General features: G+C 41.9%; 1 protein-coding gene across 4 annotated transcripts; it reads left to right on the top strand.

Annotated features, from left to right (window-relative positions):
• Positions 1–926: 926 nt before the first annotated feature.
• LOC133888364 (phototropin-2-like) lies at positions 927–27328 on the top strand. 4 transcript variants are annotated; one of them, XM_062328570.1, is made up of 22 exons: positions 948–1833; positions 1938–2029; positions 2112–2382; positions 2481–2712; positions 2790–2860; positions 18920–19026; positions 19174–19223; positions 19327–19431; positions 19775–19834; positions 20492–20581; positions 21420–21496; positions 22060–22144; positions 22543–22623; positions 22845–22948; positions 23561–23610; positions 23947–24053; positions 24387–24506; positions 24953–25004; positions 25833–25945; positions 26175–26315; positions 26405–26507; positions 27071–27328. In XM_062328570.1, exons 1-21 carry the CDS (start codon positions 1241–1243, stop codon positions 26504–26506), a joined length of 2703 nt encoding a protein of 900 aa, XP_062184554.1. In that variant the 5' UTR covers positions 948–1240; the 3' UTR covers position 26507; positions 27071–27328. The 4 variants fall into 4 exon arrangements, with proteins under 4 accessions (XP_062184556.1, XP_062184557.1, XP_062184554.1 ...); XM_062328571.1 differs by having other exon boundaries at positions 949–1833; positions 27076–27328; XM_062328572.1 differs by lacking the exon at positions 26175–26315 and having other exon boundaries at positions 927–1833.
• The last annotated feature ends 85 nt before the right edge of the window (positions 27329–27413 follow it).

Below are 27413 nucleotides of genomic sequence, written 5' to 3'. Positions count from 1 at the left end.
CACGAACGGCGGCGAGCATAACTAGCCTGTGCTCGTGAACGACGGCGACTATGGTGGCAAGCTTGTGGACATGGCAAACGAAGGGTGCACAAAGAAGTTACACATTGCAAAAGCTCTCCAACAAAAGCCTGATCATTTTCAAATTATTAATTTTGGAACAAGAGTCCATCGTACCTCTGAAAGTGTCTTGTCGATTTAACCAAATTAGATATTAATGTCAATTTGAGAGAGAGAGAGAGAGAGAGAGAGAGAGAGAGAGAGAGAGAGAGAGAGAGAGGAGTCGGGAGCCTTCCGATTCGTAGTACTAGATTGATTGTTCGGTTGTTCGGATTCCCCTGTGTTACCGTCGTCGACAGCGACGACCAGACGAGCGAACCAACCGCCGTGGCAGCACGATCCACCAGCTCAACTCGCGCCCCTCCCGCTCCCGCGTCGCCGTCGCCGTCGGCCCCGCACCCCACCCCGTAACAGCGATGGTTTCGCGCCGCGCGGGCGGCCGGGATCAGCCCGACGCCGTGCCGCGCCGGCCGGTCGCGAGGCGACTGGTGGCCCTCGCGCGGCCACGTAATGAGGGAATGGGGAGCGTGAGGCGGGAAGACCGTGAGTCGCTCACGGGCCGGATTGCATTATCCGCCCGCTGCAGCCGCCCTGCTCCATCCGCCATTCTTTCTGCTTCGTCCACCTCCCTCCTCCCTGCTGCTTTCTTGCCCTCTGCTCTCCGGCGCCTCCAGGGCGGGCAGCCGGCACCTGATTGGACTGTCGACCTCACAGCGAGATAGCTAGGCAAGTAGCTTGCTGGCTACCTGTTTTGCTATCGGGAGGTGCCTCACCTGCAGGTGGTTTCCTTTGCCACTTTTTCTTGCTGGATTGGATTGCGTGCGTGCTGATTGTCCTAGTACTTTCCTTTTATGTGCCTCTGCTACTACTCCCAGAAATAAAGTAGTATTCCGTAGGTGGCAGTAGGTAGCAGCAGGAGCTGTTTCATTGGCCTGCTTTGGATAATGGAACAGTGAGAGGTGTTTCTTGTTGCACCACTGTGCTGTTAGGTTTGGTGGCAATCCAGTTCGATAGTCCCTGATGTTCTGAGCTTAAAAACAGGCCGCAAGAGCTTGACTTTTTAGTTCGCTTCTCACCCAATTTTCGGGAGATTGTTTTCTGAATCTTTTGCGAGAATCACAGCTGGTGTGATTCCATTCAGCTCAAATCTCGCCGCCGTCGAGGGCACAGCACAGCGCCGTCCATGGCGAGCACGTCGAAGCAGGTGGCCGAGAAGGTGGAGAAGTGGATGGCGTTCCCGTCCGGCGCCGACGCCGGTAGCTTCACCTTCCCGCCGGCGAGGTCGGGGTCAGGCGGGAAGGAGATCGTCGAGGAGCAGACGTCGTCTCCGGGCGGCGGCGGCAATAGGCAGCCCTCGTTCCAGCGCGGCCGCGACAGCGGCGTGGGCAGCACCAAGTCGTCGATGGACGGGCGCGTCTCGGGGGAGTCGTCGCTGCCGCGGGTGTCGCAGGAGCTCAAGGACGCGCTGTCCAACCTGCAGCAGACGTTCGTCGTCTCCGACGCCACTCGCCCGGACTGCCCCATCATCTACGCCAGCGCCGGATTCTTCACCATGACCGGCTACTCCCCCAAGGAGGTCATCGGACGCAACTGCCGGTTCCTGCAGGGCGCGGAGACGGACATGAACGAGGTGGCCAAGATCCGGGAGGCCGTGAAGGCTGGCCGGAGCTTCTGCGGCCGGCTGCTCAACTACCGCAAGGATGGCACGCCGTTCTGGAACCTGCTCACCGTCACCCCCATCCGCGACGACAACGGCAAGGTCATCAAGTTCATCGGGTACGCACCTTTCTAATCCATTGCTGAACTCGCCCATCATCTGCTCTGTTCTTGCTCTTGCCGTGCTCTGCTTTGATTTGTGATGGGCTGACTGCCCGTGGCAGGATGCAAGTGGAGGTGAGCAAGTACACGGAGGGGCTGAGCGACAAGCGCATGCGGCCCAACGAGCTGCCGGTGTCGCTCATCCGCTACGACGGTGAGCCTCCAAACTTTTCGCCGCAACAACGCCGCCGCCACCATCTCGGGTGCTGACCCTTTCCCTTCCCCTGTGAGCGCAGAGCGGCAGAAGGAGACAGCGATGTCGTCGATCACGGAGGTGGTGCAGACGGTGAAGAACCCGCGCGCGCGCGAGCAAGGGGAACAAGAACCCGTGGAGCCACCGCCGCCGCTCACGCCAGCCAGGCCCAGCGACGCGGCTGTGGCATCCCCGATGGTGGCACCCGGCACGCCGTCCGGCGGCGGCGGCGGCCTCAAGTCCCCGCTCTGGGACCTCAAGAAGGAGGACGCGCGGCTGAGCCGGAAGATGAGCGGCCGCGCCTCCCTCTTTGGGTCAGTCATCAGAGGCTCGAGACATCGTCTCCCTCCCTCACTGCACGACGCTGAAACTTGTGGTTTCTCTCGTGTGACATGGATTGGTTTCTTGGCAGGTTGAAGGTGGGGAAGAGGAGCTCGATTGGTAACCAGGAGACGATGCCCGCGGTGGCGGTGGAGGCGCCGGCACCGGCACCGGCACCGGAGCCGGACCCAGAGCGCAGGGACAGCTGGGAGCGCGCGCAGAGGGAGCGGGACATCAGGCAGGGGATCGACCTGGCCACAACGCTGGAGCGGATCGAGAAGAACTTCGTCATCTCGGACCCCAGGCTCCCGGACAACCCCATCGTAAGCACGCAACCAAACGCCGGTGGCATCTCGCCATTTCTGCTGTTGAAGTTGTGACTACGGCTGGGTTTGTGCAGATCTTCGCGTCGGATAGCTTCCTGGAGCTGACAGAGTACACGCGGGAGGAGATCCTCGGAAGGAACTGCAGGTGAGCAATACCGGACTTGTCAGTGCGATGGTAAACGATGACTGTGAGCGGTAAAAAGCGTCTTACTAAATTTTAAAACAAAAAATAGAAAAAACATGAACCACATTAATCATAAAAATATCGTGACTTCACCGGATGGATCTGAATAATGAGCAACACCGAAAGATTTTTTCTTATTTTTTTACCCAACACATTTTAAAACAAAGAATAGAAAAAATAAGAGAAAATCACATTAATTATAAAAAGATCATGACTCCACCGGATAGATCTGAATAATAAATTTTATATGAAACCAATCCAAGTATCATCGCTTTCTAAATCTTACAACTTAATTAAAAAACATTTAAATCCAAATAAATAAGAACCGGATAAAAAAAAAGTCTCCAAGTTATTGAATCTAGAGGATAGGATTGTGAAGCGTCCCGGGTTATTCCGTGCTTAAAACTATTATTATACCGGTCTCTGGATCAGTCACTGGTAAATAAAAGTTTTACAACAGATGATATTATAGTCATACAACACGGGGAGTGGTGAGAATGATCCACCATCTCAAAAATACATAAAGGATTTATGTGATCAACAGAATCCACGTTATTAGAGTGCACAGTAGGAACAGCATGAAGGCACGCCACTCCACACGCAACTCAGGGGCGGACATGACCGAGACCTACTCATCAGCCTCACCGTCTGCATCGATGAAGACCAGTTCATCCTCTGAAAGCACAAGCAAAAGTGAGTACAAATGTAATCAGCAAGTCTCAACTCTTACCCTACGGTAGGGGTATAAATACATGCATATGATATTGATAAGGAATAAATTGTAAGGTTAGTCTCTGCGGAAATATCAAGTTTACACATGCAATAGGGTATTTTTCATAAAACGGTTTTGTAAAAGCATCATATCAATATTCTTAAATGAAGGGGGTTTGACCATGGTGGAAAGTCATAGAGCCCAAGTTTTAATGCTGCCGGACACCCTATCCACAAAAGCCTACGGCACACTGCCATACCTATTTTTTAAAAACGGGCACACCTTGCCCACACACTCACCAAGGAAATACACGTAAACCAAACTAGTTGTTGTGACTGAACCATAGTTCGTCCATGACCATAGACATGGCTATTCGAATAGTTTAACCTCAGCAGAGTGGTATATTTTACCCACAGGCTGAGTTTGGCACATACCACCATCGTGGTAGTGCGATTCAACAAAGCTATTACCCACCACAGCATTATCTCACTAGCCGCCTACGGGAGCTAACCTGGGGTTATTGACCTTCAACTAGGCTTCCAACCGCGTCGCCAAGCTTGCACCTGCTCTATGGTATCCCGTTGCACAACTACCTCCTGACAACCAGTTGACTAGCTGACAGGGTTTAGACTAAGCCCTGCCACATACAGGGTCGAGTGGTTGCATTGTAAAGACTAGGTAGGATGTCACATCAATTTGGTCCTTAAACGAGCCAAGACAAATATCTCCTCATGGAGCCTGCCACATCTGCAGCGCTTCAACTCCCAAGGCGTTCCCAACGGAACCCTGATTTGCCTCAATTCTGACCAGTTCTCCGTTGTTATCAATTTCTAACAAGTTTTCCCATCCCACAACTCATGCAACACCAAAGCACCAAGTTTCACCCATTTAATAAAACTAACAGTGATTACACATAAAGTAACAGCAAAGTATACATTCCTAAGCATACTATTATCAAGGTAATTGTCTTAGCGTAATTAAAGTAGCCGAGACGAATATCCTAAGTTTATCAAGATTATATTGAGGATGGTAACAAATAGGATGGCTAATCTACAGTAGATTATAACTATATCAACAGTTTAAATTATGCCCTTAAGTAATACTTGATGCACGGCTACTACGGGTTATGGTGATAAAATTGGGTTCAATATGATCAAAAGGGAAACGGATTGAGATTTTCCTTCGTTGAAGTCCTCAAGAGGTTCCTGCTTAAAGTTTTGAGTTCCCGGCTCCTCCTCCTCCTCCTTGAACTCTCCGGCTTCTAAAAAGTGACACACATACAACAACATGACATACCAATAAATATAAAATATAATATAAATAAATTTGAAATAAATATGAAACTAGTATGAATAGATAGTGCTTAAATTTAGATAAATATTGGTGGAAGAATAGTTGAAATCGGAGTTGAAACGGGGGAGATATTGGCTTCGAAAGTTGGTCGGGAGTTAAATTCAAGAAAAAGAAAAGGCATGAATATTCCTCGGAAATTGGATTTTTGGGGAAATTGGAAAAGTTACTGTGTTGTGGGCATTGTTCATTTGGGCTAGCTAAAAGGGAGCTGGGCTACAGCTGGGCTGCTATTGGGCCGAGGTGGCCCAACTCGTCCCAAGAGGGGGTGACGGCCATAGAGATGACGTTACAACCGGGCCCACTTATTAGGTTTACACAGAGAGAGGGATGACAATGGCATCTCTGGCTGACGGCACAAGGCCGTGGGATTGCCAGGACGGTGCGAGGCGGTGGCACCAAGGGGTCTCGTGGTGGAAGCTCACCAGAAAGCTCGTCGCTGACGGCTTTCGGACTCGAATTGGGTCGAGAAGCAGACTAGGATGATCAGCAAGGCACGATGGAGGTGTTGAGGGGGCATGTCATCAGCGATGGTGGCTGGAACAACATTAATCGCATACCGAAGTTGGAGGTGGTGGCGATCAACATGGAATACTCGCAGAGGGATGGTTTGGGTCGGTTTTGAGGGTACTGGGAGCATGCACAGGGTGCGGGGAAGGCATGCTAGTGCTCGGCTTGGCCGGTGGTGCTTCAACAGCGGCCGATAACGGAAATGAGGCACGACAGAGGTGACTGCATGGTGTTGGCTTGGGCTAGAGGGAGTGAGACTGGTTTGAGGGGCTTGGAAGGTTGAGTGGTACTCGATGAAGCTCGCCGTGAGGTCAATTTGACCAACGGCGGCTTCTGGAGGGGACATCGACGGTGATGGTTGCCAGAAGGGGAAAACACTATGAGAGTGAGAGAGCGAGGGAGAAAGGGAGTGGATCTTGCCTTGGCTAGCTCGGCGAGTGGCGGTGGAGAGCGGAGGTGCAAGCGACGACTTTTATAGGCGAGCGAAGGTGCAAACGATGACTTTTATAGGCGAGCGGAGGTGCTACAGTGGTTGGTAGAGGGGGTCCATGGCGCTCATGCGGTATGGCATGCGCGGTTGTCAAAGGTGACAGAGGGCTGGCGGTGTAAAGGTTTGGACTACGCGCGGTGTGCGGCTAGGATGGTCAAGCACGACAGCCGAGGTAGCAGTACATTCACTTTGCACGTGCGCTTGGCCAATGGCATGCTTCGGTCGTGGTTGCTATCCGTGGTGGCAGTGAAAGGGGAGTGATGAACGGTGGTGTGAATTGGCAACTATGGTGCGATACGGGGCGACAATGGAGGTGATTGGCGGGTGGTGGTTGGCACAAGTGCGCGGGGTGGCTTGGTGTGGGCACACGCGTGAGTGTAGGAAGAAGAAGGAGGCGGCCAGGCCGGATTGACACGCGGGAGAGAAGGAAAAAGGAGAGAGAGCTGAGGGATGGAGTTGGATTGGAGGAAAAGAAAACAGGCCGGCTGGGAAACTGGGCTGCGGGAGAGAAAAAAAGAAAGGGGAGAGGGATACAAGGAGATGGGCCGGGAAAACAGGCCAGGGAAGGATGTCTGGTTGAAAAGAGCCCAAGGAGAGAGAGGAAGATAAAATGTTTTGAATATTTTGTTGGGATTTTTAAATTAGTTTTGAAATTGATTTCTTTTGCAAAGATTTTTGAAATTTGATTTTTGGCTAAAAGTTGGGATGTTACAGATTGGTTTAAAACCAACTCGTATGTGATTTTATCCTTCTAGCAACAAGAAAACAACTTTAACAAGGTGAAAAATTTCAGCTCAACAATAAAAACAAAAATCATCATAAACACTGAAGAACTTGCAAACAAAGGAATGAAGCCAATAGACGAAAACTAGGAAGAGACGTACATAAGCACAAGAGAAACCAACAACTTCATTATGAGCAGAGGAACACCCTATTTTCAGCGGATTATAAAGTATTTTTGCTTACCAAAAGCTCTCACCAAACACAAATGCTAAGCACTCCTCTCTTCCTTCTAAAACCCTAGCACACAACTCCCTAATGACTAGCTTAAAGAGCTCACACAGTCCTTCCCCTCTATTTATAGGTCTTAGGAGCTTCCTTAGCACCTAAGTTTCTTTATTCCAATCTTGTCTCCATCTTCTAATACACTCTTACCTACCACCGATGATATTTTCATCCATCTTTTTTCATGTCCATCGAATAGCCGTGGCGTCTTCATGACTTAGTTTTATCTCGATGCAAGCTTTGCGATGATGTCACATGCACTTTACACTTTCCCACAGTTTTGAGATCGAATCGTGAAACACCACGCACGCTTTCAAAGCGTGACTCAATGCCACTTTCTTACACCTTAAGCAAGTCATCCGATGTCGACGCGTATACTTCGTCTTGAGATCTCGACCATCCGCAAGTCTCTCCCACTCCCGATCTCTCAGGCCGCCTTGTCACTTGCACTGGTATCCCTTTCGCTTGACTTTGTCAACACGCCGTCGTCATCCACCATCTCATTCCTTGCTTGCCCTCCATGTGTAAAGCTAGGATCACCCTTGACTCCACATAACCTCTTTGATCGTCCGTCACCAAGCACCCCGCTTAGCCCTGATCATTCTGCCGTCAATTATCAAGTTGCATTCATCACCTACACATGACAAGACAAGCACAAACGTTTCTCCAATTTCATCTCTAATTAATCATAAACAAAAATTCCTATAGAAATGCTCATCTCAGAAAAATCGTGAACATCGTACACTCCTTCTAAGCACCGGACCATCCGGTGTCCGTAATCCCATCTTCCATTGCACGAATGCAAAAACTTTGGAAAGCACTCCAATAAAGCCTCTGGTGTACACACCAGATCATCCACGCGTGTACAAAAACTATTTATCCACTGAGCCGAGGGAAAACTTCTGGAAAATACTCCGGTGAAGCATCTGGTGTTCACACCTCCTCATCACCGGACCATCCGGTGTGTACAAAGCTTCTCTGACCGAGCCAAAATGAATCTCCTAGAAAATGGTCCGGTGTGCGCTTCACTCTAGCACCGGACCATCCGGTGAACACTTCAATTTTTGGCTCTGACTTGAAATACTCCAGCGTGAAAACCTTCTGAACACCGAACCATCCGGTGTGTTCACTTCACTAAACACCGGACCATCCAGTGAGTGCAATTTTTCCTGACACTGAGACAAAATTGCCAATTCCATTTTTCTTTTCAACTTTAGTTAGTCATAATCAAAATCATGCATAAACAAGCTCATGCAAACCAACTATACTCAATTTAGACATTATCAATGACTCATCACATATAAACCAATGTACATATCCATTTGGTTTCTTAATCTCCCCCTTGATGATTCTATTGACAACACATATTAAAAACAAAGAATGAGTTGAAGCACATAATCCAATTGACATATCTAAGTGATCAAAAATCAAAGAAAAGCAAGAACATAATCACTTAGCATAGGATGGAATGCAAAAGCCCGAAGCAAAAGCCAAACCAAAACCAGAACATTCTTCTCTCCCCCTTGGTGACAATGAACAACTTTCATTTATGCAAGGTTCTTCTTTGTAGTTTAGTGCATAATTTCTCCCCAGTTGGCAATGGAAATATCAAGGACAAACACCATGCAATGCACAAACATGAAGTCCTAATGAGCTTCCACAAGTATACACAAAGCATTTGCAAATGCTAGAAATGTCAAAGGGCTATGGAGAGTAAAAGGTGGAACTTGCCATCGCATAAAGGCTCAAAAAGAGACAATGACATAAAAGCATGAAGCTACACAAGCTAAACTTGAAGAATTGTTGGCGTATTTAAGTTCACACAGCTGAATCATGGTAAAAGCGACCATCACAGAAGCATCCACTCGTGCTGAGGCAATACAAGTATTAAGAACTAGCAAACTTCAATCTCGAACTAGGCAAACAAGCATTCATGGCAGTAGTCTTTGCAAATGCTCACATATAAAACCAAGACTTAGTTAGATCAAGTGATTAAAAATTGAACATTTAGCTACAGTTCTTTGTAATGTATTTTATTCTCAAGTTATCTCTTATCCAAGCGAAGTGTCGCACGACTAGGTATGACAAACACCTCAAGGCATCAAGACCACTGTATTGTATCATATCTTAGCACAAGAAACTTGCTCAACATTATTCAAATTGCACAAATTATCAAGTTTTCACGAGATCAAATCAACTAGTGTCTTTGCAACACAAGGAACACAAGCTCCCCCAATGTTCTATCATGAGCTAAACATTTGACAAAGAAAAAAAAACAAAGTGCAATGTTTCCCAATCCACTTTACCAAGAAGCTTAGAGCAATATATTCATCAAACTAGTCTTAACACAAGTATTGACTAAGCCAAATCAATTACGAACATGATGATCAAGAATATAACATTTTATAGTCTACATGCATAAAATTGCTATATTTCATATTTAGGAAAGCTAGCTTGCTTAAAATGTTTCATGTCAAAGCATCAAAACGAGCCTAAGATTAAGAGTTTGCTCTGCACAACTACTCAACTCAGTCCAAATTCAAGACTAGCAACTAAAAATACTAAAGACATACAATTCAAAGCTCAACTACTATGATTATCTTACAAAATGCTATACACTGAAAATGCAACAGAAAATAAGATAGAGTATGTATAACAGCAACTCCCCTTCACATAATACCATAAGGATTACACACTCCAAGCTCTCCCCTTAGAAAAGCAAATTTGGTGGCATCTAGAGGTTTATTGAAGATATCGGCAAGCTGATGTTGGGTATCTATGTATCTCAAATCAATGTCCCCCTTCTCATTGTGGTCTCACAAGAAATAAAATCTCACATCTATGTGCTTGGTTCTGGAGTGCTAGACTGAGTTATTGGCTAAACTTATAGCACCGGTGTTGTTACACAAAAGTGGCACACTCTTGAAATCTAAATCAAAGTCTCTCAAGGTAGCAACCATCCACAAGATCTAAGAATAGAAACTAGTGGCAGCAACATATTCAGCTTTAGCAGTTAACTGGGCAACACTAGACTGTTTGCAAGAAGACCAACAAACAAGAGAGGTATCCAAGAAATGATAAGTACCCGATATACTTTTCCTATTAATCCTACAACCAGTAAAGTTGGCATCCGAAAAACTTCGAAGAGAAAGCGAAGAAGATGCAAAAAACCAAAGATCATACTCAAGGGTGTGTTTGAGATACCTCAAGATGTGCTTCACCGCTTAGCGATGAGATGTCCTTGGTGATGCTTGGAAGTGACCATACAAGCAGACAGCGAAGTGAATGTCAGGCTTTGTCGCCGTCAGGTACAGGAGGAAGTCAATCATACTCCTATACTCCCACTGGTCTACCGCCTCACCACCTTCATCCGGATCAAGCGCGGTCAAGGTAGTCACCGGTGTCACCAAGGGTTTCGCATCACTCATGTCTATTTTTCAGCAGATCCTTAGTGTACTTCATTTGATGAACGAATGTACCTTATTTGCATTGCTTGATTTGAAGTTCAAGGAAGAAGTTGAGCTTGCCCATCATCAACATCTCGAATTTCCTGCTCATAGTTTATGTAAAGTTGGCTACAAGAGCATGAGAGGAGCCAAAAAAAAAATGATATCATTCACGTAAATCTGAATAGGTAGAAAATCATTATCATACTTTAAGGTGAATAAGATTTTATCCATGAATCCCATCACATACCCATGCTCTAGCAAGAAAGACTTAAGCCTATCATACCAAGCTCTAAGCGCCTGCTTAAGTCCATACAAACCCTTCTGAAGCTTTTATACTCTATGGATATTTGCGGTGCTCAAAACTAGAGAGTTGATTGACATAGACCTCTTCCTCTATAAACCCATTTAGGCACTCTTAACATCCATTTGATACAACTTGAAACCTGTGGATGCCAAAAAGCAAGGAGAATCCTAATGGCTTCTAGTCTAGCTACTGGTGTAAAAGTCTCTTAAAAGTCTATCCCTTCTATTTGAGTGAAATTCTAGACTACAAGTCTAGCTTTGTTTCTAACTACAGACCCATCCTCCCCCTATTTGTTCTTAAAGACCCATTTTGTACCTATGGTATAAATATTTAGGGTGGTTCTAGAAGGATCCAAACTTAGTTTCTCTCAAAGTTTTCTAGTTCTTTATGCAGGGCATTGACCCAATTTGAATCAGAAAGAGTGTGTCCAGCATTATAGGGCTCAAAAGAATCAACAAATGCAAAATCAGTAAAATAAGCATATTGAGTAGATTTGGACCTCGTTACCCTTTCACCAAAGTCCCTGATCATTAGTTATGGGGGATGTCTCCATTGAATGTGTTGAGGAGCCTCGTGTTGTGAGACGATCTCTCCCTCAAACGCTACTGGTGCAGGCTCGAAAACAACTAAAGTAGAAGTAGAGGCTGTAGGACCCTCTGCTTGTGTAGAAGAAGCAGGTGTGATAGCAGGAAGTAGTGGATCATCTTCATCATCACTGAGAGCTGGAAGGTCGTCATCTACAAAGATGCTTTCACTCATCTCTTGATCACTTGCACACTTAAAAATAGGGCTAGCATAAGTGGTTGATTCATCAAAGGTCACATCACATAATTCTATGATAGTATTTGTGTCAAGATTATAAACCATGTAAGCATGACTATGAAGAGAATACCCTAAGAAAATCATATCGGAAGAATGCTACTCAAACTTATCAAGATTGCCATACTTTAGGATGAAACAACGATAGCCAAATACTCTCAGATGTGAAACCTTCGGCTTCCTCCTAAAGCGCAACTCATAAGAAGTTAAATTCAAAATCGAGCGCAAGAAAATCCGATTTGAGATATAACTAGTTGTGCTAATAGGCTCTGCCCAAAAATTCCTAGGAGTCATATGCTCATCAAGCATCATACTAGCCATCTCAACCAAAGTTTTGTTCTTCCTTTCAACCATGTCATTATGTTGAGGAACACGTAGGGCAGAAAATTGATGCTCAATGCCATGTTCAAGATAGAAAGCATCAAAGAGATAGTTCTTGAACTCGGTACCATTATCACTGCGAATTGCTTTCAATGCACCAGGGAGTTCCTTGAATAATCTCAAAGCTAAGCTCTGAAAGTGTGAAAATATCTCATCCTTGCTTACAAGGAAGAACACCTAAGAATAGCGAGAGTAGTCATCAACAATGAAAAGTGCATACCACTTCTCACTCGCCAAACGAACTCAGGAAGGACCAACAGTGTCCGTATAGAGAAGTTCTCCCGGTCGTTCAATCATCACTAGATTAACTAGTAGGTGGGAGACGGCAACCATCTTGCCATGCCGACAAGGAGTGAAAACAAGGTTCTTCTCAACCTTGAGCTTGGACAATCCTCAAATCAAGCCAAGGCTACTCAACCGTGTGAGCAAATCAAAACTCATGTGCCCTTACCTCCTATGTCGCATCCAAAGCTCAGAAGAAGGCTATGCAATTAAACACGAGAAGACCCATAAACGGCTCCAAAAACTCTCCCAACTCGAGAAATTTGACAAACCAAAGTGTCTGAGGAATCAAGAACTCGAGATACAGAAAGCAAATTGTATCCCAGATACTCTACCAAAGCATACATTTAGCCTTCACTCTACCTTTTTTGTCATCCCCGAATGTGATGTACTCATACCTCTTTGTCGGGGTGAGGCTGGAGAATCATGATGCATCTTTGGTCATATGGCGCGAACAACTAGAGTCAATTACCCACTTGTTGTCCATGACTCCACCTGCCTCCTATATCAAGTAAGAAGAGCTCGAGTACTTAGTGTTGAGGTAAGTAAGAAACTTATTGGGAATCCAGCACCAAGTCACTCGAGGAGTAAAAACAGGTGTATGTAAATCAACCCTAGCACTCTGGGGGCGAGTACCTCGATGAGAAAAATATGGCCTGCCAAAGCGTTGTAACTCAAAGCCTCTGACACGTGGACCAAAACCATATGACTCATGGTATGATCTACGCTGGGCACCATCTCTAGAAGAGAATTGAAGAGCATCGGAATCCTGTGAGTGATAGCAAGGAAAAGGCTCATGTACACAAAAAGAGGGGCAGTACATGTCTCTTGTACTCCACTCCCACTCACGTCGCTCATCTCTCATACGGCAAAAATAGAACTCAACTAAGTGACCCTCCCTCTGGCAGTAGGTACACACATAGCGTCTCTTAGGAACTAACATGTTGGTCACTCTAGGTTCTGTCATAGGAGCTTTCATCTTAGAATGAGAAGCTCTCTTAGGTTGTGTCTTTGGAAGCTCTCTCTTCTTGATTTATGGTGTGAGATTGTTCTTTTCTGGCATAGGTTGTGTGACATTGATCTTAGATTTCTCAGACTCTAGGGTAGTGAATGTGGTGAACACAGTCTTACTTGACCCATTGTAGGCCACTCGCTCAAAGCCCAACCCTAGAGCTAATCCTGCTGTATCCGCATATATCTTGGTCTTGGCAAAGTTCAAATTTATTTTGCCCTTGCCTTCTAAGTACTTCTCCACAAGAGAAAGGATGTACTCATTCTCAGCCATGAGTTTCTAAACTTGCCCTCTAACCCAGCTGAGTTTGTCCTTAAAAACAATATATGTGGAACAGTTTCAACATTCTTAAAACACCCAGCACTCTCCAATCTAGATTCTAACTCCTTAATGCACTTGTATTTTATTTCAACATCCTTGGTGAGAAAATGACAATTTTTGCAAGTGCCTAAAAGAGTAGATCTAGACTCCTCCCTTAAGAAACTTTTTCTCAGTAGTCTCAAGCCGACTGGTGACTTGAGCAGGTAAAGTCTGAAGCTCGACAAGCTCAGTCATGACAACCACACAACTTTCACAATCCTCATCCTTAGCCCTATACCTAAGCAACTCAAGCTCAGACAATGAATATTCTAGCCTAGATTTGAGTTAACCTCTCGAACCACTTTCTTAAGTAATCTATCTTGGCTAACAAGAGCATCACTCAAGGTATTAACCTGAACAGAAAACTGGTCGTAAGAAGGTGATACCTCAGAAGGATCAAGCTCGGGGTTGCTGTCATTGTCGTCCGCCATGAAACAAAGGCTGGTGAAGTCCTTGTTCTTCACGGGTGGCTCCTCCTATTCTGAGCTCTCACCCTCACTTGAGGATGTGTTGATGTCACTGAGCACCACCAAAAAAGCTCATGAAGTCGTCTTGGCCATCTTCTTGGTCATCTTATCACGGTTCTTGAAGAAATGTTTCTTGTTCTTCTTGTGCTTTTCATGGTCGTGGTTGTGGTCTTTCTTCTTCTTGAGCTTAGAGTAGTCTACCTTGAAATGAGTGGTGTCACCATACTCATAACAAGCATGAGAGTCACCTCTCCTTTGGTCTCGCCGGTTATTGTAGAAGTGGGTAAACTTCTTCACGATTAATGCCAAATATTCATCATCAAGTGTGTCCACCTGCTCTTCTGTGATAGAGACCAAAGAAGACAAAACAAATCCACCAGATAAAAGGTTAGTACAAAAAAGAACTAACTCCTGCCTGTTTGCCGCTACTAGGTCCTGAAACCAACACCATGTTCTAAGACAGGGGGTTTCCTAGACCTATTCTAGCCGCCTTGGCTATTTCTATAGATTTTAGCTTGCTGAAGAGTTCATCATAAGTCAATGTATCATAATTAGATGACTCCTCAATGCTACAGATCTTACTTCCCAAATGCTACGGTTAGGAGCATAGAAAAGCTTGATCTCTCTCATGATTAGAATAAGGCAAAATCCTAGTGGATCTAAGATTTTTAACAATCCCATCAAATCTTGCAAACATAGCATCTAAAGACTCTCTGGGTCCTTGTACAAATATTTGATATTCCTGATTGTAGATGCTCTCACGCCTAGCCTTGATTTGGTTAGGGCCCTTATGAAATATACTAAGAGGAGACCAAATCTCTCTAGCAGTACGGAGGTGCTGAACCCTATCAAACTCATTACAACTTAGACTGGTGAACAATATATTTCTAACCTTGTTGTTGGCTTCATATTATTAAATTTGGGCCTGAGAAGTGCGAGCAATAGGAATTTTATAGTTAGAGTCTACAACCTCTCATATAACACTTCCTTGATTAAGAGATAAGCCTCCATGCGCAACTTCCAGTATGAAAAGTCACGACCTTCAAAGAATGGAATCTTCCCATGTCTCTCCATTATTGCATACGGATCACAAAGCCAGTTAAGATCAACAAGTGATCAAACTCGACTCTGATACTAATTATAGGACCGAGAATCGAGACTATAGGGGGTGAATAGGTGTCTTACCAAATACTTGGATGATCTTTTCTTATTTTCTCACCCAACGTACCTCAAAACAAAGAGTGGAAGCAAGAAACATAGAGAAATGAGAGAAAATCACATTGATCATGAAAAGATCATAACTCCACTGGATGGATCTAAACACTAGGTTCTATGTGAAACCAATTCAAGTATCATCGCTCATTAAATCTTGCAACTTGATTGAAAAAAATTTAAATCTAAAGAAATGAGGACCAGTTGAAAAAAGTCTCCAAGTTGATGGATCTAGAGGATGGAAATGGTTTAAAATCAACTCATATGTGATTTTTATCTCTCTAACAACAAGAAAAATAACTTCAACAAGGTGAAAAATTTCAACTCAACAACAAAAACAAAATTCACCATAAACGCCGAAGAACTTGCAAACAAAGTAAGAGAACCAATAGATGAGAAACTAGAAGGAGATGAACATAAGTATGGGAGAAACCAACAACTTCATTAGGAGCAGATGAACACCCTATTTTTAGCGGATTACAAAGTATTTTTGCTTACCAAAAGCTCTTACCTAACACAAAGGCTAAGTACTCATATTTTCCTTCTAAAACCCTAGCACACAACTCTCTAATGGCTAGCTCAAGTAGCTCACACAGCCCCTCCCCTGTATTTATAGGCCTTGGGAGTTTCCGTAGCACCTAAGTTTGCTTTTCCAATCTTGCCTCTCTCTGCCAATATACTTCTACCTACCATCGAGGATATTTTCGTCCATCTTTTTCCTCGTCCATCGAACGGCCGTGGCACCTTTAAGACTTAGTTTCGTCTCGATGCAAGCTTCACGATGATGTCACGTGCATTTACACTTTTCCACGGTTTTGAGGACAAACCGTGAAACCGCATCGCACGTCTTTCAAAGTGTGATTCACCGTTACTTGCTTACACCTTAAGCAAGCCATCCAATGTCGACAAGTATACTCCGTCTTGTGATCACGACCGTCCGCAAGTCTCTCCCGCTCCTAGTTCCTCAGGCTGCTTTGTCATTTGCACTGGTATCCCTTTCACTTGACTTTATCAACACGCTGTCGTCATCCACCATCTCATTCCTTGCTTGCCCTCCACGTGTATAGCTATGATAACCCTTGACTCCACCCAACCTACTTGATCGTCCGGCACCAAGCACCCCGCTTAGCCCTGATCATCCCGCCATCGACCGTCAAGTTGCATCCATCACCTACACATGACAAGACAAGCACACACATTTCTCCAATTCCATCTCTAATTAGTCATAAACAAAAATTCCTGTAGAAATTCTCATCTTAAAAAAATCGTGAACACTGGATGATCTGCTGTACACTCCTTCTTAGCACCGGACCATCCGGTGTGTAATCCTATCTTTTTTTCATTGCACGATGCAAAAACTCTAAAAAAAAATACTCTGATGAAGCCTCCGGTGTATACACCGGACTATCTGGTGTGTACAAAAACTCTTTCTCCACCGAGTTGAGGGAAAAATTCTGGAAAAATGCTTTGGTGAAGCATTTGGTGTTCACACCTCCTCATCACCAAACTATCTGGTGTGTACAAAGCTTCTCTCCACCGAGTCGAAAGGAATCTCCTGAAAAATGCTCTAGTGTGCACTTCACTCTAGCATCGGACCATTCGGTGAACATTTCAATTTTTGCCTCTGGCTTAAAATACTCCAGCGTAAAAACCTTTTGAACACCAAACCATCCGATATGTTTATTTCACTGAATACCGGACCATTCGGTGAGCGCAATTTTTGCTAACTCAGAGACAAAATCGTCAATTCCATTTTTCTCTCCAACTTTGGTTAATCATAATCAAAAGCATGCATAAACAAGCTTATACAAACCAAACACAACTCAATTTAGACATTATTAATGACTTATCACATATAAAGTAAGGTACATACCTATTTGGTTTGTCATGCGGTAAACATTGGATTTTTACTTTTCAAGCTTGCAAACTTTTTGTATAATGGCGCAACAACCAATTCTCTCGGTTCTCAAATAGATTTTTAAGAATATGTGCAGTAAATTTTTTAATACTTTCTCCACTAATATCCACAAGAAGTGTAAGACTTATCATTTTTAAAAAATAAGTAGATTTATCATGAAAAACACTTAAAAATTAGAGAAAGAAATAATCAAATGTTTGTGTGGTTGAAAGACAAGCGTGGAGTAGCGACACCTCATCTCTCCATTGGTGCACCTTAACTGAGGACGAGGATCTCCTGACGTCGCACATCGTCGCTGACGTATGGAGCTGAGCTCACGCGTCAGCGACGAAGTCACCATAATATCGACGTCAGGGGATCCGGATCCCCTTAACTGTCATACGTCAGCGATGAAGTCACCGTGACATCGACGTCAGGGATCCGAATCCCCTTAACTGATGGTTTGCCCTTGGTAATAGCATGTCTAATCAGAACTTGCAAACAGTAGCGATTGAATCCCCACGTTGGCAGACCTTAGTGAGGGGGCATGAAGAGAAGTGTGGTTTTTGTCAAACAACGTGTAAAAAAGTGTGTTTTTTTGGCATATTTGCCGAAATATAGGGTTTTCCGTGTAGTTTTGCCAAAAATAAGTTTGTCTTTCTGAATTTATTGTGGATAACAAGTGGAGTTGCCACCTCTTCTCTCTCCTGGCTCATGTCCTGGTGACCACCAAAATCGAGTTCACAGGTTGAGCTAAGAAAGGAAAACTTTCTAATGAGGGAAAATGAATTCCCATCTGAAGAATTTAACTTTTTAGCAGAAGCTTAATAGCTTTGAACTAGAAAATTTGTGGATTCAAACTTGGATTTGAGCTTTTAGCTAAGATACTGTAGCACTCAATTGAAGACTTCTGGAACCTTCAACCCAGTACTTGAAGCTCAAGAACGGGTTTTAGAACCTTTAAATGAGATTTTCGAAAACTTTCAGCCGTGTGGTATTCCAACCACCTTTAGCTTACATTGAAGTTGTTACTATAATTTAAAGAAAGAATTCCCAACCAAACTAAACTTTCGACGGAGATAATCCAATTTGAATTGGTGTGCATCAGAAGTTCAAAATTCGTAATTCAGGGCGTGAGCTTTCTCTTCCTTCTTCCCTTCCGCGTTGTCAATGGGGTGTTGCATCAACCAATGGCTAGGACGGGAGCGTGACAAAGATGGGCTCCAAATGAGGATTACGGCTTGAGAAAGGAGGGACAAGGAGGAGGAGAAATGTAGTAGTAGGTGTAAACAAAGCACCCCTACCTATCCGCGTGTGGGCTTCTCGGGGGAGAGAGCGCCACCTCAATGCTGCAGGTCGCCGCATTCTTGCGGCGGATGTCCGCCCTCCTGCTCAGTGTATGGCTACGCATTTCCGCTTCCACCACCACCGAAGCCCGGTGCTAAAAGTTCGCCTCCTATGGGCACGAATCGCCGCCGTTCTCCTTGTCACGGCGGCGGCCACGGCCGTTGCTTTAGCCTACGGGCTGCCCAGGTGCCGGGGGTTGGGTTCTCTCCACCGCCTTCGTGGCGATTTCCCCTCGATTCCCCGTGCTATGTTGCGTGTGCTTGGACTGCGCGCGCTTTGCCATGACCGGCCGTGCGGTGCGATTCTGCATTTCTGCTCCATGGCCTTCTTAGTGACGTTTCCCTGCATCCCGTTTCTTGGTTCTTCTGCTTTGGCTTTGCATGAGATGGATATGAAGTGGTCTGATCTTGTCGATGGTTACAGATTTCTTCAAGGGCCAGAGACCGATATGTCCACGGTCGACAAAATCCGCGAGGCCATCCGGGAGCAGAAGGAGATCACCGTCCAGCTAATCAACTACACCAAGAGCGGTAACATTTGCATTTCCCAATGGCAAATTTGTTCCGAAAAGCATGATCAGTTCCAATTTTAATTCCCCTCGGTTTTGTCCATATATGAATAGGATCTGGGTGCTATGCTGATTTTTTTTTTTTTTGCTGTTGTTTGTCATGAACCAGGGAAAAAATTCTGGAACTTGTTCCACCTGCAGCCTATGCGGGACCAGAAGGTACTGAGCATCCGTTGCCCTTCTCGACTTGCTTTGGGACATGCGCTTGTTCATGGATGCATCAATATTATGATGGCACTCATTTGTCTTACTGTGGATGCAGGGGGAGCTTCAATATTTCATCGGTGTTCAACTTGATGGAAGCGACCATGTCGAACCCCTTAGGAATCGTCTCTCTGAGAATACTGAGCTACAAAGTGCCAAATTGGTATGTCAGCTTGCTTTATTAATTTCCATTTTTGAATCTTGATGACGTAAAGTAAAACTGCAGTTGGTTCCCAATAAATCAACTTTAAATAATAAAATGAAGAGTCAGTCGTTTGGTTTCTATTCAGGTGGTTATGGTACACAGCATCCTTTTCTTTGGATGAGTTTAGCTTCAAAGTTCATTAATATGATACTCATAAAATAGGCCAGCAGATTAGGCAATTAGAAAGCTACTTGGATACGTTATAGTATAATATACAGAGGTACTTGATAATATAGCACTATAGCAGTGTGTAATGTACTGTTGCTTTGCACTAATTATTTTTAGGATGAAATCGATACAGGTTAAAGCTACAGCAGAGAATGTGGATGAAGCAGTCAGAGAGCTTCCTGATCCCAACTTGGTAAGGTACATCTACTTTTTGTTTTCTGAATGTTTACAAAAGTATTGAAACTCATAGTAGCCTTGGCAGTTTTTGTTCCAATTAATGAATATATTTAATTAAATTGATTGCCTCATGAAATTGTTGCTTGGTTGATATGACATTGTAGAATATATAATCTCTTAGGCCAAGTAGATTAATTTAACAACAAAGAGAGAAAGTAATTCGTTAGCACTTCCTAAAATTTGTCAGAAATTGGAAAAAGATAAGTTGTCTAGTCAAGTTTCGCTGCTCTGTTTTGGTAGAAGTATCTTGGACAAAGCCACTGATTTAGATCATCATCAATCTTTTTGAAGAACTGCTACTTTTCTTCCTCTTTTGGAAAATTGAATGGTCACTTTTCAACAAGAGCTCACTACCAACTATTCACAAGCCTCTAGCGACGATCTTAAGAATAATTTACAAATTTCTAATTTAATGACCTATTTAAAAAATGCAAGTTCTGATTAGAAAAAATAAAACAACTATGAGATCGAACAACTTGAAAAGAACAATGCATTGTAGAAGAGAAACCACAATTTTAATTGTTTGAACTGGCAGAAATATTTTATAAGAGCACTTTGTTTAGACAATTCTTTGTTCTATGGTGGAAGATAGCTTAATCTGTGGTTATTTCAGAGACCAGAGGACCTGTGGGCAATACACTCGCTACCTGTTTCTCCAAAACCACACAAACGATGCAACTCTTCTTGGATTGCGATAGAAAGGGTATGGTGTAACTGTTGTTTGACAAGATACATTCTGTAAAATATATATTGATGGGAGTAGCATTAAACTTTTAACGGTGACTCAAATTTTTCCATCTCATATAATTATATACTGACAAAGAGTTGGAAACAAGAGAATTCATCCTTATAATATGCAAATTTAGAGATGCATATAATGCTCATCTGTTGCCTTAGGATTCCTTTACTATTATGCTTAAAGGTGTTGGAGAGTGAAAAGGCAAAAGCGGGATGACATAGCATTTGCACTTTATCTGTACAATGGTTCAGTTCAATCCTTTTTCAACCTGTAATTTCTTGTATAACTAAGCTTCCTACAGTGCCAAAACATCATTTTGCTTATTATATGTCATGATTTGCCTACATTTGCATGCATGGAATTAATTCTACAACATCTAGATGTGAATAGAATGTCTACTATCTCGATAGATACGTACAATGGCATCTGTTCTTGCATAAAATGTTATTCTTTTCCTTGCCAGATTGTGAACTTGTAGTATTGTTATGTGATTCTTAACATATTTAGGTTATGCAGAAAATATATTTTTTGAATGGAACAGAGTAGGTTATGTGTAAAATATTCGATGCGCAAAACACTCGATTATTCTTTTGTAGTTAGGCATTCATCAAATGGGTTTAGGCATTCCATTGCATGGTCCATATTTTTGGTCTGCTTTGACTGTAAACGATGTATCGCACATGAGACCTCAGTGTGTAAATTATTTATGTGTGTCTTGAATCCTATTCAAAATATTCATTAGCATAGTAGCATAATAACTTCTCTTTTTTAGGGAAAATAACTTCTCTTTTTGGTACTTCAGATTACAAAAGCTGGGGAGAAGATTGGCTTGAAGCACTTTAAGCCTGTTAAACCTTTGGGTTGTGGTGACACTGGCAGGTACAGAGATCTCCTTATCAGTACTTTACACTCTATGGGACTACCTTACCTCTTTGCCACTACTTCTGAAAGTCTGCTGGCTAGAAAATCTACACTTGACTACATCAACAGAAAGCGCAGTGTAGCCTTAAACTTTATTTTACTTTGGATAGATGTCAATCCATACTCTTATATCATAATTTGAGGATATTCAATGAACTAGCAACAATTACCATGTTACATAAACAAACTGAGAACCTCATCCGTGCCTGTCAGTAATTTCCTTGTTCCACTGTCTCAAAAAAATAAGATGATTCAGTGTTATGAAGGGTAGGTTGTTTCTCTTGTTATATAAATACAACCATGAAAGTAAAATTATAAATTCAAAATATTTATTAGTAATAAATACAGTGTTTGGTTATTTGAGTAGATTTGCTTATGTCATGTATGGGTTAGCTAGGGTGTTGGATTTGCTTCACCTGAACCCAATGTCTTAGGCTACCTGGCATGCACCTTGGTCTTGTTTATTACCATATCTTTATTTAAGAGTGACTGCAATACCATATCTTTATTTTTCTCTCCAGTGTACACTTGGTGGAGTTGCAAGGCAGTGGTGAATTATTTGCAATGAAGGCAATGGACAAATCAGTGATGTTGAACCGCAACAAGGTGATTTCTAGAGATAAATATTTGGCAATATATATTCCGTCTTTTGATACACACTTCTGGTTTTTATCTGTGTGGTTGGGTGGGCGTGCAACTGCGCATACGGCATACCTGTTGGGAGGGGAAGTGGTTCAAATTTATGAAACTGGAAGAATGAAGGGGCAATTTTGACAGTAAAACCTGATAAATGTCATGGTAGCAGCAAATCTTCCAAGAGTGAAAACATTCGGTTTTCTTCAGGAAGTCGTTTAGTGCAATGCGGTTGAACAATTCCAAATATACATCTCAAGCTCGTTCATTTTAGACGTGTCTTCAAAATTTAAAGTAATCTACTTTTTAATTTATACCTGTGAGTGAACTCAATGGATTATTGAGCTAGATTCATTTTCTGCAATACACAGGTTCATCGAGCTTGTATCGAAAGAGAAATATACTCACTGTTGGATCATCCGTTTCTACCAACACTGTATACTTCATTCCAGGTCAGCCCTATGACCTATGAGGCTATACCTTATCTTAACTATTTTCAGATTGCTAAATAAAGAAAAAGGTACACATGGTTTTAGCTGCACATGGCTTCTGTAAGGAGGTCATCAACCAAGTCCTCCACAATTTATTACTATTGACCTCCATGTTTGTTTTTTTTTCAGCTAACTTTCAACTGAAAAAATAGGCATATTACTAATTACTATCTATTTTTCAGACACCAACACATATTTGTCTCATAACAGACTTTTGTCCTGGAGGAGAATTATTTGCACTGCTTGATAGGCAACCCATGAAAATTTTCAGAGAGGAATCTGCAAGGTAGCCGTTGAAAAGTGTACATCCGAATGACTCTTCAATGTATTATTTTTCATTGACTAAAACATGCCTGTTCTGATGTAAAAGTTTTATGTGCTTCTGAAAATGGCCTTCCACTCATGATGTGTACTTGTTTCAGATATGGATATTTTCTTACGATTAGGAAAAAATATAATAAATGCAACACTGAATCTCATTATTGTTTTTATAATATTATTTTTGTTTAATAAAATCATAATAAAAACAATGTCAATATTTCATGTTGCATACTGTTGAAAGTATGCAAAATTTTAATGTTCTTCTGAAATGGAGGGAGCAGAAATTTTCATTTACTTGGACATTTCTACTGGTTCTAAATTTATTATTATAGCTGGGTTATACGCTTTGACACTTTGTAGCATATGAATCTTTTGCTAATTGATGTGACCTTATTTGCACTACAGAACTTGAAACAAGACTGAAACAAGGGACTGCTCAAAATGGAGAATATAGAAATTACGATAATCACTTGAGATGTTATTGCCTTTGCATACGTAGATCTTATGTTATGGATACTACTGAATGTTGCACTTACCTTTTCTTTTATTAAATTATTTTGATCTATATTTTCTGCAGGTTTTATGCTGCGGAGGTTGTAATCAGTCTTGAGTATCTCCATTGCCTTGGTATATCTGCAGTTTAAAATAGTTCAACATTTTTTGGGACAAAGTCTCTTCCTCGTGTACATTATGTAAATGTTACTGAGGCCAGGAACTTATAGTATTTCACTGTACTAATAGGACACTGTACATTATCCTAAAAACGGCTGGTTAGGTCTTATAATTAGCCAGCCAGGCCGTATAATCACTAAAAATAAAGGTGTAACCAGTTGAGTACCGGTTACTGTCTTTTAAAGTATTATAACTTGATGCCCTGCTTCTATATTCTTTTGAAGGGATGTGTTTGAAATTCCTGCTATTACGTCGAAGGTTGGTAATTTAAATATCATGTTTCTGTTGCAGGAATTATATACCGTGATCTCAAACCAGAAAATATTTTGCTCCAAGAGGATGGGCACATTGTTCTGACTGATTTTGACCTCTCCTTATTGACTTCTTCAAAACCCCATGTAAGTCAAGAGAGCAAGCTTTAAAGGCCATTCCAATTTATTTGTTGATTTTACCAATCCCTCGTCAGTTCAGTGTGTTATTTCATTGTATGCGCTAATAGAATGTGCAGTATCACTTACGTTAAATCGATGGAGTATGTCATACCTTAGTAATGAGCCTTTTCTTGTCCACTTTTATGGCATTTGAAGTGAAGAACAGATTAACTGTTCATTGGTGCCAATGACATGTTTATCTAGAGTACTTATTGGTGGCCTCAGTCATGTATCTTTGTTTTTCAATAGAGCTTGTCCTGCACTTAAATACAAAACTGTAACCTTGATAATGGTTTGCAGGTGATAAAGCACTCAACTTCAAGACGAAGAAAATCTAAAGAATATCTCCCCCCAACATTTGTTTCAGAACCTGCCACTCCATCGAATTCATTTGTTGGAACTGAAGAGTACATAGCTCCAGTATGATACTGCTTGTATCTGTAGCTTTATTAACTTGTCGTCTTTTTTCTTTTCTGTTTCATCAGAGTAATTATTTCCAAAATATTTGAATGTGTTCTTCATCATTATAATATCCAAATTTTTAACTCCCACCGTTATAAATAGATGATGATTTTGGTTTTCAAGGCAAATCTTTGTCTCTTCTAGACATGCCCTTTCATAAATTATGATATTTATTGTGGTTTGGAATAAAGTGTGAGACAAAAGAGTTACAATGAGAGTTATAGAGTGCAGATTCGTAATTTTCATATCATGCCTTAATATTTTGTACCAAATAGATAAGATTTAGCATGTTGCACATATATTACGAAATCATACATGATTACTCCCTCTCATGCTGTGATTCTTTTGTTGTTTTAGAAAATGATCGGTGACATAATTATCTTGTAATTCTTTTGTTGTTTTAGGAGGTCATCACGGGTGCAGCACATACAAGCGCCATTGATTGGTGGGCTCTTGGTAAGTAATAATGACTGGGAAATATTACTTTTTTTCATCATACAAACTAGCTGGTGGACCCATTTGGTTAGCCAATAACTCATAGATGAAAAGTGATTTTTTTTCCTTTCCTCTGAGTATGAAGTTAGTTGAAACGTTGGATGATCATATCAGTATCTGAAAATGATCATGATAAGCTGTAAATTGTTTGAAATGAGACTTGAAACATGAATTTCCACCAGGACAATTAGCTATCCTACTACTTCGGTACTTCTGTTTACTTGACTGTTTGGTGCTACACTGCGCTATGCTATGGGTTTCTAAACGAAATTTTCATATACACATAAGGGAATACTGCAACAGACTTTGTCCTGCAAATAACTGGGTTCTCACACAAAACTATTAACTTTTATTACCAATATGCTCGATTTAACTGAATTGAAGCAAATTTTGAGGGAATCTCATCCAAAAAATTTGAGTTCAAATTTGAAATTTCGCTAATTATAGATTAGAAAAACAGTGGAAATGAACTAAATATTGAAACATTTGTGAAATATAGATTAAATTATATCATAGATGAAACAGCCTATGATGACGGCTGGTATGGCACCTTAGTATAGTGCACATAATATGTACATCGAGTTGTTTAGTTCTAAGATCTAATGTGAATGCCAACTTCGATGTAGCTTGATGTGTATAATCTATATAGATCGGCACTACAAATGCACATTTAAGTAGATGTGCTATCAAGTATTCCCAATTGTGTGAGCTAGTTACATGTGTTATTCTACTAGTGTATTAGGTCGATACTGTCTATGAGGTTAGCTAACATCCGTTCACATGCTGTAGGAATTCTCTTGTATGAGATGTTGTATGGACGTACACCTTTCCGAGGAAAGAACAGGAAAAAGACATTTTATAACATCCTGCACAAAGACCTTACATTTCCTAGTAGCATTCCGGTAAGAAGCTTCCTCACTTTTCTTTTTATTACACTTGTATGCAAATCTAGTCACATACGCCTATGTTCAGTTTACAATTGTAATGGTATGGAAGTAATTCCAAAAACTATCCAGCGAGACACTTTGTTGAAAAAAGTATTGAAAATTAATATAAATATTAGGCTTCTTTAATATATACTGTATACTTTTATTTATTTATTCAATTTATTAATAATGAACGGCTGTCCAGGTTAGTCTTGCCACGAAGCAATTAATCCATGGACTACTTCAGAGAGATCCCTCTTCTCGATTTGGTTCAAATGCTGGAGCAAATGATGTCAAGCAACATCCCCTTTTTCAAGATATAAATTGGGCACTCATTCGTTGCATGGTGATCTGAAAATTTTGAGCCTCTGAAGACTACCTTGGATAATGATTGTTTAGTACATCACTGATAACTGCATAACTTCGTATGTGCAGAGCCCCCCGGAGCTTGATGTTCCGTTGAAACTAACTCGCAAGGAATCTCAGCCAAATGCGAAGCCCAAAGATGGTCTTGCTCAAAGTATCGATACATTTTAAGGTGAGACTCACCTTTTCTTAAATATTGTGTTATGTGTGACAAACTGGCTATTATCGTCACTTTTTTAGAAGGAAGATCAGCAAATAATTTATGTCTAAAAGCTTATTGAACGAAATACTTGCTTACATATAAGAAGATCAATAATTACGTTTGTATTGATCAAGAATCACTAAACGCCACATTATGTACACATAAGAGTATATAAGCAGTTAAGCACAACAGCATGATTAAGTATGCTGGTATGAATATATCATGCACAAAAGCTTTGTGCCGACTGGGATAGAATACCGGCTACCAGCCAACTTCCATCATATATATGGTATGAGGCCTTGTTTAGACCCTAAAATGGTACCTCGCTGATCCATATATTGTGAAATGTACTCCTTGATATTTGCTTCATCTTATGCAAGCAACAATTCTAAAAAATTGATAAAAGAAACTTGAGAAAAGGTAGACTCAAAAACTGCTAAAAGCCGGTAGAATTCTACCAGCTGGTAGTGAAGTTTTCTTCCTTGAAAAGATTACCTTGATCATCTATAAGCTGACCATATTGTTTTATTCAGGACAGATTGTACAACGTACCCACCTGGCAGGAACGGTTCTTCTTGAGCATGTATAATAATAAGAGGCTGCATGTGCTGATAGAAGGAATTACCATGTTCAGAGTTTCAGCCTGAATTGCATTAGAGATCGTGTACATGAGTGATTCTTTTGGTTATATTAAGTTATTAATGTATCACATAAATAGGATTAAGTTCTTGTAAATGTACCACTCTTTCTTCTAATGGTTCAATAAAACTCAGTAGGTATTGTTTATGATATACTACGGAAAGTTTTGAAGGTTTGATTTTTTTGCCGCTACTTAAAAATGATTTAGTGGGACGTATAGATATTTCTATGGAGCTG

Source organism: Phragmites australis, chromosome 13 (assembly GCF_958298935.1).
Source record: "Phragmites australis chromosome 13, lpPhrAust1.1, whole genome shotgun sequence".
NCBI classification, from domain to species: Eukaryota; Viridiplantae; Streptophyta; class Magnoliopsida; order Poales; family Poaceae; genus Phragmites; species Phragmites australis.
The sequence above is the reverse complement of the archived record's forward strand: the minus strand, read 5'-3'. Positions and strand labels throughout refer to the sequence as shown.

Coding starts and splice junctions, on each gene's coding strand:
- LOC133888364 (XM_062328570.1), top strand. CDS start 1,241: ATGGCGAGCACGTCGAAGCAGGTGGCCGAGAAGGTGGAGAAGTGGATG. Junction 2,713..2,789: donor GGCTCCCGGACAACCCCATC/GTAAGCACGCAA, acceptor GGGTTTGTGCAG/ATCTTCGCGTCGGATAGCTT. Junction 23,611..23,946: donor TGAGTATCTCCATTGCCTTG/GTATATCTGCAG, acceptor TTTCTGTTGCAG/GAATTATATACCGTGATCTC.